At 45.5% G+C, this 13,130-nt stretch overlaps 1 protein-coding gene across 2 annotated transcripts in view; it reads left to right on the top strand.

The window, feature by feature from the left end:
• Window positions 1-13,130, top strand: part of ASB18 (ankyrin repeat and SOCS box containing 18) — a 60,001-nt gene extending 46,871 nt beyond the window's left edge. For both annotated transcript variants that reach the window (XM_063104233.1, XM_063104251.1), the window contains 2 exons: window positions 10,802-10,915; window positions 11,839-13,130. In XM_063104233.1, coding sequence (XP_062960303.1) covers window positions 10,802-10,915; window positions 11,839-12,024 — 300 coding nt within the window. In that variant the 3' untranslated portion in view covers window positions 12,025-13,130. The remainder of the gene's footprint in view (window positions 1-10,801; window positions 10,916-11,838) is intronic.

The raw sequence follows: 13,130 nt of genomic DNA, 5'->3' as shown, positions 1-13,130 counted from the left end.
TGCCGCCTCATTAGCTGAAGAGCATGTGCGTGGCCACTAATGACATCAGCATGTCAGAGTAATGTGGCAGCCGCTTCTCTGCAGACAGCAAGAAGGCAGTGGAGATTTTTAAACTGTGTTGGCGTAAAAATAATGAAGGCGGCCAGCTGCCTGGCAAACATGAGGGGCATGATGGGGAGGGGCAGGGAGCCCCAGAGAGGTGGAACAGAGGAGAGACAGAAAATGAATTCCCAGAGACAGGCAATAAGACTTTGTCACAGTCTGTGACCTGGGGATGGGGAAGCAGTGCTTTTTGCTCTGAGGGAGGGGAACTCTTCCTGAGGGTGGGGGGACATCTATGTCGCATGCGGTTACTGGGAGTCATTTACCATTTTGCAGAGAAGTGACAGGGCCGATTGGAGGGTCACTGGAGGGTCAAGGTGAGCAAGGTCCAAGGAAGCAAAAATTGCCTGGGATACCATATACATAGAGCCAGACTTGGTCCTGAGGGGTCCAGTGTGACCCACTCCTAATGGCATGATTTTCTCCAGCACAGAAAGGGAAGATTGAAATCAGAGACTGCCGTGCACAAGGAAATAGCATGTTAGTGGGGCTTGGGTGAGCCAGAAATATCCACACGTGAGGGGCGCACCGTGGGGCCCGCAGGGGAGCAGCGGTGGCAGCGCGGGGCTGGGAGGACCCTCTCTGGGCCCGCCCGGGCCGGGCTCCCTCTGCAGCTCAGCCTCTCTGTGTTCACGTTTTGTCCCCCTCCTTCTCTAAAGCCTGCTTAAGCCTGACTTGGTGACAGTAATGGACTGGAAAAAAGAAAAACTAATTGAGGGCAGGGAGGAGACCAGAGATGATCATTCTTCTGATGTCAATATGACGACCAGTTTAAGAGGAGCAGCTGCTCCTGTCTACTTAAAACTATCTTTGAGGATGTAGACAAGAAGGGGGGGAGGGAGGAGTGCCATCCACAGCACGCAAGGTTCCTCGTGTCTGGACCCGGGAAGCCCCAGTGTCCCTGTGCGGCAGCGCCACCGCCGCCAGGCTTCAGGCAGCCCAGCAGACGCGACCCAGCAAGGCCGGCCAGAAGTGGGGGATGCTTGTGGACATGCAGGGCCCTTGAGGAGCGGGGTCAAGTGCAGGGGTGGAAACCGGAGGCTGAAGGAGGGCGGCAGGGGGAGGCCTCCAGGCCAGACCCAGGCCCACCAGGCCAGCCGCCCTCCTCCGGGCCCCCCACAGTCTCCCCCATGCGCAGAGAGCGGCACCACGGACTCCCCCTGCACGAGGACAAACTCAGTGTCTGGTTCTTGCCTTCATCAAAGATGAATAAAGAGAAAAATTCATGTTTTCATGAGAGGGAAAAGACAAAACAGGAAATATGGGACAGCACCCAGAAAACAGAGAGAAAACCCATATCTCTCATCATAAGATACAGAAGAAGATCTCAGAAATTAGGAGTGTCGGAAGACAAGCCTCTGTGCTCCATAAAAACAGAACAGATGAAGAGGAAGTCAATAGAATGACATGAAGAGGAAGAGGGAGGAGGTAAAGTTATGCAAGAAAGGAGGAGCGCGATCCCACATTCAGTTGCACACTGGAGGAGCTGAGAGGCAGGACTGATTCACGAGAGAAGAACCAAGGACTGACGCCAATTGGGGTGCTGTGCTGTTCGCTCCGGTGCCCTAAGATCTCTCCCCGCTTTCCACTGTCTCCTGGGGGACTGGGGCGAGGGGCTGGCCCCGTCAAGCTGAATCGGGGTCCCATACCTGCTGGCTTCTGGCTGGGTCCAGCCAATGGAGACACCAGGGAACTTGCAGCACGAAGGCAAAAGCAGCCCATGTATTTCCCCTCCTCTCCCTCTGCCTTGAGTCGCTTCTGCAGCAGCACCTGCATCTCCTCCGTGACTGCAACACCCAGAAGCCGGCTCCTCCCTTCACCGACCCAGCCCCCACCGGGCAGCCCCGACTTGACTCTGGTTCCAGTCTCCACAGGGTGGCCCTGGTCTCTGGACTCTTCACACCACCTCCTCCCCTTGTCCCACCCGCTCCAGGGGTAAAAACAGCTTTCTGCTTGGCTGATCTCTGGGCTACCTTGCCTTCGCCTTGCTGGCTTCTCAGCAGTTCGATTTCCTATATAATCAACTCCCTGTGTTACATTGTCTCTGACTGAAATACCTGGAGTGGTTTCTTTTGCCTCAGACTCTGACTGATACAGACAGTTTGGGCCACAAGTAGAAGAAAGCCCAAGTCAAACAGGTTTACGTAAGGAAATCTAGCTTATCTCACAAAACAAGCAGTGCAGAGGTAGCAGACTTCAGAATCGGTTGTTTCAATGTCTTGATGATGTCATCAAGGAAGCAGAGCTTCCAACTCTGCTCTGCCATCCGGAGTCGGCGTTGTCCTCGGAATGGCTCCTGTCTGCATCACAGATGGTTTCCAGCAATGGGGCCAACCAGCTTCCTTGTTCACATCCAGCTGCTGCTTTTTTCTAGAAGCCCTGAGGAAGTGTCCCCAGTTGGCTTAAATCTGCCCTTCCCTGAACCAATAACTGGCAAGGGAGATGGAATTACCATGACTGGATTAAACTAATCATCTGGATTGTTGGGAAGTCAACCCCACTATTCACTAAAAGAAGGACTAATGTTAAAAGCTCTTCTTAAATGCAAAAGAAAAGAACAAAACCTAAAAACTAAAAGAGAAAGTGACAGTCGTAAAGGACAGAGAGTAGAGAGCCAACCCACAGGTAAGTGATGTTCCTGAAGGAGAGCCTAAAACAAATGGATCAGAAATAATAAACCAAAAACTTAATAGGAGAAGCCTTAGCTGCACTAAAAGTCTTAACTTTTAGTTAGAAGTTGAATGGGTGTTCCCTGCAAATCAGTGACAGGAGACACATACCTATACGCTTTCTAGCAAAAATGTTCTAAAAGGACATGGAAAAATCCTGCAAAGTATCCAAGCAGAAAACAGGTTATTCATAAAGGAATAAAGATCAGGCTGGACTCAGATTTCCCTGCTGCAGTATTAGTACAAGAGTGCTTCAAAAGTTCGTGGAAAGATTTGTATAATCTTTTAATTCTATTTGTCCATGAACTTTTTGAAGTACCTTCGTATAGGATAATGAAATATCATCTACAGAATTTTAAAGGAAATGTTTGGACCCTAGAATTTTAGACTCAGCCACGATAGCTTTCACTTGGATGGCAAAAGAAAGATACTTCTAGGCATTGTATTAGTCCACTTCTGTTTCTTAACAGAATACCAGAAACTGGTTAAATTATAATGAAAGCAAAAATTATTTCTTACGATTTTGGAGGCTAGGAAATCCACAGTCCGGGGGCACAACTGGTGAGGGCCCTGTTGTTGGTGGAAACTCTCTACAGGGTCCCATGGTGACCAGGGTGTCACATGGCAAGAATGGGCTGAGCAAGAGAGAGCTCACCTGCTCATTCATTCTCCTTTTTAAAGCCATCAGAATCACACCCATTATTCTATGAATGGAACAATCCAGTCACAGGGGCACAATCCTCACAATCAAATCACCTCTTAAAGGCCCCACTTTTCAAATACCATCGTTGAATTTCTCACCCTCTGAACACTGATACAAGTTTCCAGCACATTAACTTTGGGGGGACACATCTGACCCATAGCAGATATCAAGAGCTTATAAATCATGCCTTCCTAATGCATTTTTTTGAAAAGAAAAAAATAAATACTTCTATTCAATTATTTATTCACCAAATGTTTATGGAGCACCAGTCATGTACCTGTAACATACTAGGCGCTTGGGATAAGCAGGTGAACAGATCAGGAAAAAAGGGCACTCCTGCCCTCATGGAGCTATTCTAATAAAGAAGACAGATATGAAACAATGAGCACAACAAATAGGCCAATAAAGTGATAAGGACTATAGAGAAAAGAAGCGGGGTGGGAAGCAGTTGCAGTTTAAATAGGGTACTCAGGATGGGTGACTTTGGAAGAGCAACTTGAGAAAGTCTTGCAGACATCTGGGGATGAGCAGCCCAGCAGAGGAGCAGCCAGTCTGTGGCCTGAGGCTGCAGGGCCTGACCCCTGACCTGTGTGGCTGAAGGTAGCAGGAGGTGAGATCAGAGATGCGAGGGGCACGGCACTGGCTTCATGGGGTCTTGCAGGACATCGTAATGACTTGGCCATTGGAGGGCTTTGAGCGGAGGGGTAGCAGAACCTGACTAGTGTTTTGTAAGGATCCTCCTGGCTGCCGTGCTGAGAAAATACTTAGGAGGAGGAGGACAGGAGTGCAGAGACGAGTTAGGAGGCTGAGCCACATGAGGGATGATGGTGGCGTGGACGAGGGATATTTTGGGGTATATTTTGAAGGTAGAGCCAACGGGATTTCTTAAAGATTGGATGTGGGGCATGAGAGAAAGAGGAGTCAGAGATGACTCAGAGGCTTTGAGCCCGAGGGGAGTGGAAGGCCGGGTCTGGGCCACTGGGATGGAAGGGCTGCGGGTGGAGCAGGCTGGAGAGGGGGTGAGGGGCATTGGGAGTCCAGGTCTTGATGTGTCGGAAGGGAGATATCGCCCAGCGGAGATATTCAGGAAGCAGTTGGATTTGCAAGCCCGGAGTTTGAGGGAGAGAGATTTGACCAACCTGGACGTACACTTTTCAGGGCCAGGAGTGTAGGGATGGTATTTAAAGCCATGACACTGGACAGGATCACCAGGGAGAGAGAGTGAACAGAGAAAAGAGCAAAAACGGGGTGCAGAGCATCCCAACACCAGAAAGATGGAGGGATGAGAGGACAACCAAGGAAACTGTAGGAGCAGCCGATGGGGCGGGACAGGAGACAAGAGGGTACCTCCCTGGAAGCCAGGCGAAGACCGTGTCGAGGTGGAAGGTGTCACCAGCCATGTCCCACATGGCTGATAGAGCGAGCAGGGCAAGGCAGAGCGCTGAGCACACGAGCCAGCTCACAGGCGCCCTGGGCATGGGCAGTGGGGGTGGCGCAGTGAGGGCTGGCAGCTAACGGGGGTGGGTGTACCCCACATCACGAGAAAGAAGACTCAAGAAGAGCTCAGGAATGGGGAAGTCAATCCTCAGATTCTCTCAACTCTGCCTCCTAAATATCACTCAAAATGTTTTCTACTTTCCATCCTGACTGCTACCACCTGAGTTTAGGCCACCAGCGTCTCTCCCCTAGATTGTGGAATCACCCTCTTATCTGCCTCATCTGAATTCTTCTCCACATTGAGCCAAGGTGGTGTTGATATTCTAGAACTGAAAACCAGACCCTATCACTACTCCACTGCTAACCCCTCGAGTGCTCCCCTGGGCCCTCAAGATAGAGTCCAGCCTTCTTTTCATGGCTGATGATACTCTTCATGGTCTGGCCCCTGCTTTCCTCTCCAGGTCCATTTCTCACCAATCTGCATGTCCAACTCCATGCCTCAGCCACCACTATTTGCTTCTTGTCACCTCCCAAACTTGGCATAATATGCCAATAACACCCTTGTCCCAAGAACTCTCTATTCCTTTTAACTCCTGCTTCACAGCCAGGTCTCAGCTGGGATGTCGCTTCCTGCAGAAATCTGTCACTGACCCGCTAACCACAGGTCTAAGTTAGGTGCTATTTCTAACACCTTGTAATCCCCCCCCATGTTACCGAAACACCTGTAGTACTGTTACTGTTTGGGGCTGTGAAGTCCTGTGCAGGTGGAGTCTGCCATTGCACCGGCTTCTAGCAGGAGCTTGATAAGTGTTTGTGGAATGAACAGCTTAAAGGACAGGTGGTGAGCACACAGCCCAGCTAAACCAGAGAGAACTTAAATAACTGTAGGGCAGGTAGTAAAACCAAATGCAAATGCCAAAAATTATTACTGAAGGAGATATATAACATAAAATACAGTCATGTAATAATCATAATCTGGAACCAAAACTCCAGATAGTATTAAGAAGGGAGAAGGGTTGGTTAAGAGAGAGACATGAGAGAAGGGATAACGGCATGTCTAGAACACAGAAGATACTATTTAGATTTTTAGAGAACTATATAGGTTAATACTTTTTCTTTTGAAGGTAACCATTAGCAGAATTTTGAAGAAAATACATACTTCCAAGATACGGGAGACAGATGAAAAGAAAATACAATCCTGTATGATAGAATCAGAAAACAAAGGAAACAACAAGAAGCATAAAAATCAAAAAGAATTAGATTGGATAGAAGTAAAACCAAATAGAGTATAATAATTAATGTAAATTGCTTAAACTACTCTATTTCCAATACAGAGACTCTCAAACACATTTAAAACAAAGTAAAATAAAAGGTTAAAATTAATCAATGGGCAGAGGTAATTCTGGCAAAAACAAACTAAAAAAAAAGAGATGTATTTATATATCAATATGTAAGAATTACAGGGAAGTACAGAAAATAAGGGGGGGAAATTTGATATTGGTAAAGGATATAGTCCGCAGTGAAGAGATAAATATTATGAACCTTATGTGCCAAAAAAGATTATGTTAAAATAGAGAAACAGACTGAAAAATAATTCTAGGTGATTTTTAATTTGTATTTCAGTCTTTCACAGATTAAGTGAGCAAAAAAATAAAAATACAGAAGCTCTCAATCATAAATGTGACACATATGTATTGAACTTTGAACCAAACAGAAAATAACTCCTTCTAGTGACAGAAAGGTAGACACTGTTTACAGCCATATTGCAGTACACCAGAGAATTAAAAGCAAAAAGTTGTTTATTTTTAAAAACAACTTAATCATTTGAAAATTTTATAGCACACTCCCAATTAACTACTGTATCAGTAGTTATCTAATTGCAGGCTATTTAAGCAAGAAAGACGGTGAGAACACGATGCCTCAAAACTTAGGCTGTGACCATACTTATGAGCACGTTCAAAGGAAAATGCGTAGCAAGTTAAAAGTTGCTTTTATTATGATTCAAGGGGGAAAAATGCTACTAAATTAACTGAGTCGACAATCCAAGAAGTTGGAAAAAGAAACAGCACATACCTAAGCCAATGGGAGAAAGGAATTAATAATGATAAAGACAAAAAATCAATGGCTTCGAATGTTTTAAAAGAGAACTGATCAATAAAATTCAATAGCTGATTCCTTGGGGGGGGGGGATTAAATAGATAAGCCTCCTGCAAGACTAAACAAGAAAAAACATTGAAGATACAATTACAGTGGATTTCAAATGAGAAAATGGTGCCCATTCATAGACACAGTGGAGATATGTCCCTTCCCGATTTACTCTCCACCTGCATGGACTACATTCTACAGGGCTCCTGGCCTGCTGCCTTCCAGGTGGGTTTAGCCAGCGGGGTGTCCCTGCTGCAAGGGGGAGGAAAGGAGAGCGAGGTCAGAGGATTTGTTCTCTTGGCTGGCTCCCTGCTTCAGGCTAGCTGTGTGTCCCCAAACAAGGCTTGCTGCTTCTGATAAGACAGCCCACCTGACTCACCCTTCAGGACCAAGAGTGGTGATGGCTCTGCTACCAGCTCCACATCATTGCAGTCTTGCTTGTTGGCCCCCTGCACCCACCCCTGGTTAAATCATTCCTGTATCAGTAAACGCTTCTGGAATAATCCTCTATCAAACATGCCATCTATTTCCTATTGGACCCTGACTGATACATATGCAGTACCAAATTTCTTTATAATGAAGATTGTTTTCCAGGAAAATATAGATTGGAATAATTGATTCAAGAAGAAACCAAAACAAAATATGCCGATAACCCTGAAAGAAATTGAAAACATCAAATTGTTACCTGCAACTAAATGACAGGCGTAGACAATGTCAAATGCAAGATCTGTCGTGCCTTCTGAATTCCAATAGTTATCACGTTTTAAAATCTTCCTGAGTATTAAAAAGATAGATATTTTCTCAGTTTTACTATGTCAACATAAAGTGATATTAAAACCTGACAAAAATAGCTCAAAAAAATTAAACAATAAACCAAATTTAGTTATTAAAAGAGATGCGAAAATCTTAGCAAATTGAATCTGATATTATACTCATATATAATAATTATATATAGCAATATAATATACCTATGATATATAATGATAATTATATATTATATATAGAACAATATATTATTACATAATATATTTCTTAAATGTATAGAGAAAAATAATATATTTTATATACAGAATAGCCAAATAGGGTTTTTTTATGAAGGCAAAAATGGGTAATACTGGAAAATATTTTTCTATCAATTTTGAAAAAGGCAAAACATAGAATTAAATCCTAAGTTTTGTAGTAACCTGGGAATAGAAAGATATTTTTTAAGTTAGAACAGAGTATATATCTGAAACTGGCAATCCTATTAAAATTAGGAATAAAATGATTATGCCTGCTATCAATATTGTTATTTAACATTGAACTTCAAAGCTCTACCCAACATAATAAGAACTATTAATATTGAGAAGGAAAAAATACCATTATTTGCAAAATGATTGTCTACCTGAAAAATAACCTTAATAAATAAAGTGTACGTAGAAATCAATGAAAAAAATGAACACATCAATAGAAAAATGAGCGAAAGATGTAATTTAGCAATTCACAAAGGAAGAAAGACAGTCAACCAAAACAAAAGTAAATATTCTATATTGTACCTATCAAATTTAAATAATCAATGAGAGGCTCTGGGTAGGGGAAGAGGTACTGTCATATCCAGTTCTTCAACAAGTGTACCAGTATGTGCACTTACAATTGGGCAGTATGTTTTCAAAGCTTTAAAATGTACACACCCTTTGACCCTGTAATTCTATTTCCAGCAATTCAATGTAAGTATTTAAATAAGAATGGTTGGGGGCAGAAGAGGATGGAATTATGTTCAAGGATGTTCATTGTTATCATATCAAAATATATTGAGACAACTTACAATAGTTAATTCATTGAATACATTATGATATTTTCACAAAATAAAATATATGGAGACTAAAATGATCTTGAAATGCTTGTTTATAATTTTTTAATTATTTACGATCTATTTTGATTGGAAAAAATCAAGTTTCAAAATAATATGCAGAGCATTTACTTGTTTTTGTTATATATATATATATATCAACTTTTTGTCTAAATGCATAGAACATTAGCACACACAAAATGTTGATAGTGGTTATCTCTGAGCAAAGGAATACAGGAAATTGTTTTTTTGTTTTGCCTTTTTCTGTTGTAACGGAGTTTTAGATGTGGAGCTGTGACGAAGCTGGAAGAGTTGTAAAGGGAGCTCTGTAGTGAGGGTCTAAATACTTTCTCCCACCTGACTCTGTTCAGAGCCCTGCAAGCATACTGCAGGCCAGGCTCAGCACTGGCTCTGGTCCTTGTCTGCCACAGATATGTGGTGGCTGGTCTTAGAAAAATTGTATCACCTCAGCCTTCTCAAGCAAGAAACAGGAAGAACAATTTTATAGCCCTGGGCAAACCTTATACCTCAAGAAGAGAGCTGTGCACCTGCCCTGCCCTTCTCCAGAATCGAATCTGAATTTGGTCACATTTCTAAATCCACCTTTGCAGAAAAGAGAGGAGAGCAGCATGTGCACAAACCCCACGGGGTCATAATCAGCAAAGTCCCAGCAGCAAGAAACTCTACAGGAGAAATAACCCAGTTTCTACAACAAATCCCATGAAACCAGAAAGAGAGATTTGAAAATACGGCATATCCACCAATCTCACTGTTTTGCTCTTCTCTGAATTCTTATTCAAATTAACATTCTTTTGTTAATGTAATGGCATTTAAGAGAAATTTGTGAATTTAAAAACTAACGATAGGGCCGACCCTGTGGCTCACTCGGGAGAGTGCGGCGCTGGGAGCGCCAAGGCCGTGGGTTCGGATCCTGCATAGGGATGGCCGGTGCGCTCACTGGCTGAGCGCGGTGCGGGAGACACCAAGCCGAGGGTTGCGATCCCCTTGCCGGTCACACACACACACACACACACACACACAAAAACCCACTGACTATATATTACACAAAATTAAGAAACTATTGTTAATTCCTCAGGTGTTATAATGATATTGTTTTTATGTTTCTTCTAAAGGGCCCTTTAAGAGACCCACTGAAATATTTACACATGGAATGATGGGATACATGGGATTTGCTTTAAAACAGTTTTAAGGGGAGGGGATGAGAAGGCTTGACCGTGGGTTGATGACGCCTACGTAGGGGTTTATCGTGCTATTCAGTCTACATTGGTATGCATTCAAATTTCTCCATAATAAAAAAATGTAATTTTTAAGAGCGAATAGTGTTCCCATCTTCATGATGAATCTGATGGCTTGAATTATAAGCTTGTAAGTAAGAAAATAGGAATTCTTTGCCAGCGGGGACTGTAATAATAAAATACAAAGGCCAAGTCAAGAGGAAATTCAACAGCAAACCAACTCTTCTCCCCTAGTTCTCCATTTCCTGACATATTGGAAAACTGGGGTAAGAAATTGGGGTCACCATCCTCAGGCCAACCTTCCTCCCAGCAGAACTTCACTCCTCTGCTGTGAGTGGCCCCTGGGGTACCTGCCAGGCCATCAGCCCACGCCCCGGGGGCAGTTTACCCAGACTCTTCACAGGCGTCTCGTCAGGTGGTGACAAGCTTGCCCTTGCAGAGCCATTGCCGTGTGCTTCCTTGAGTGTTCACTCACCTGATTCCTGCAACAACCCCGTGTGCTGTCATTGCTGCTCTTACCTGTGTGACATGGCATAGTGAAGTCACAGGGCTAGGAAGTGGCAGAAGTGAGCTCCAGACGTACCTCCGCATCTCCCCATGCTTTCCCCACTTGGTCCCAAGACCAGTCCCCTACACTGTGTCTTTCACCTCTCCCAACCAGGTGCTGAGGACCTGTGCACCGGCCCCCACGGTCATCGAGGTCCTTTTCAACTCCTACTCTCAACTCCACGTGTCAGAGTCCTGGAGGGAGCTGATACCTGAAGAAATATTCCAGGTGAGGCGGCTGCCTTCCCCCGCTTTAGTACAAACCGTTTGTCTGTTTCTGCTTGTGTCCAGGTGAGTATAAGCAGCTGAAGGACGAAGGAGGAAGGAGACTGGGGTCTGTTTGCACATTTCTGTGTTTCTTCTGAGGCTCGAGAATCACACAGCCAAGGGCCCGTTATTGTAGTTGGGGTGCTGTGGGCTGCAAGGAGAAGAAAGCTGGCCCATGCTGGCTCGAGAATTTTGGGGCTCCCCTAACCAGTGACCGGAGAAAGGTGTGCATCGGAGCCACCTGAATCCACAGGTTCTGGCTCCATCTCAGCGTACACTAATCTGGCCCTGTGTGTCAGCCTCATCTTCTGATAGCTCAAGATATGACCAAGACAGCTGCAGGTATCACATCTGTACAGGACAAAGTCCACAGGTGACTGTGGATGAAAAAAGAGCAAGAACTTTTTTTTTCCAGAAGCCTCTACAAAATTTCCCCTCCTGTTTCATTGATTTGAGTCACGCACACGTTACTGAGCATCAGAGCAATACCGTGTGCTCACTGGCGTAGGCCTGGCTTCTGAGCCCATCACTGGCAAAGGGGAAGGGCTTGTCACGGCTGGTTAGATCGAGAGGGCCACCCCTGGAGCTGCAGGGCTGCTGTGCAGGGGCGGGCGGCAGAACAGAATACAAGGAGACCACCTGTATCATCTCAAGCCACCCAAAACCGAGCTCCCTCTGACTCTGTAGGAACTGCACCTGAGGAAACTATACAAACCCTTTTGCTAGAGGATGGTTCCTGCAAAATAGTGCTTCTCTCTCTGATGTGGTTTTGCGGTATCAGTGAGTCACAGGAAGGCTTGATTGTTCAATCAGTGGTCTGACTAGGAAGGAAGTGTCCGCTGGTTCCGTGTGCACAGATTTACGGCCACCCTCCTTCCTTTCCAGATGCACGAGCCATTCTACCAGTCTCTCCTGGCCCTGGCCCACACCCCACGCTGCCTGCAGCATCTCTGCCGCTGTGCCATTCGCAAATCATTTGGCAAAAAGTGCTTTTACCTCGTACCGCTGTTACCCTTGCCAAAGTCTCTGCAAAATTACCTACTTTTGGAGCCAGAGGGTGTTTTGCACTGAAAACCAGAACACTGAGAGAAAGACTTTTGTTCTTGTCTGTGCCCGCCCGTGGAGGCTGCGTGTCAAGGAGCTCACGCTGGATGAAGAGGGGCGAACCTGGATGTCAACTCTTCGTCCCCCTCGCCCTCCCGTGTGGCACCAAGCTTCAGGTTTGCCTCAAAATGGACTTGGTCATAAAAGCCCTTTCTGCCTCTCAGGGTTGCTTGTAAGGATCAAGTAAAATTGTGACTTCATAGTGTTGGGTATCAGAAAGTACCTTTCAATGAAAGTTACACTAAAAGGAACTCATATTGTTCCAAGGTTTGCCCCCAGTGTGTTAGCAGCCTGTATGCTGCCCCCAGCCTCCAGGCCCTCAGCTTCCGACCCCTCCTGGGGCCCGTCCAGCTGCGGGGAGGCTCTCTGCCCCAGAACAGGATGGACCCATGTGTTGAGAGAGGACACCTGCTTCCACAACAAGCGCACCTTCCCAGGGCCCGTTGGTGCTTCCAAGCACATTATAGTCCAGAGCTCCTCAGGAGGACATTGGAGGGGTGGAGAGTGGACATTGTGATCCTGGATAAGTCTTCTGACACCCTCACCAGACCCCAACTCCTCCAGCCCAGGAAGCCAGATGCCAATAGACTGAGGTTGATAGAAGTTGTCTTCAGCTCAGCCTGAGCATCACATGGCAAGAGAGAGGTTCTAAACATCAAGGACTATATAACCTTGTCTTTTATTTTCTGCATTCTGATGCTTTGATGTCTGGGGCCTTGCTGACCGTGGAGAGACTGCCTTTCCCAGAGTTAGCCAGCTCTTGGAGATAGTAAACAAGGTTTTGGAGCTTGTGCTTTCAAATGCAGAGCCCACACCCAACCACCTCCGCTATCAATGCTCACACTCCAGACCATAGTCTACCCCAGAGCCAGGTGCCAGACTACTAGGAACAGCCCCTGTACGACAGAACCTGCTGAAATTATTTAAACTAGCCAACTCTAAGTCAGCCTACCTGCCTCCCCCATTTCTACCCCCACCTACTGACTGATCCTGGTGCTTCCTATGTGGTCCTCCCGCCCCCCCAGTGGTGTGCCCTTTCCTCTTCAGAATGGTGAGTAATAAACTGTCTTTTC

Source organism: Cynocephalus volans, chromosome 1, assembly GCF_027409185.1.
Source record: "Cynocephalus volans isolate mCynVol1 chromosome 1, mCynVol1.pri, whole genome shotgun sequence".
In the NCBI taxonomy this organism is placed as follows: Eukaryota; Metazoa; Chordata; class Mammalia; order Dermoptera; family Cynocephalidae; genus Cynocephalus; species Cynocephalus volans.
The sequence above is the reverse complement of the archived record's forward strand: the minus strand, read 5'-3'. Positions and strand labels throughout refer to the sequence as shown.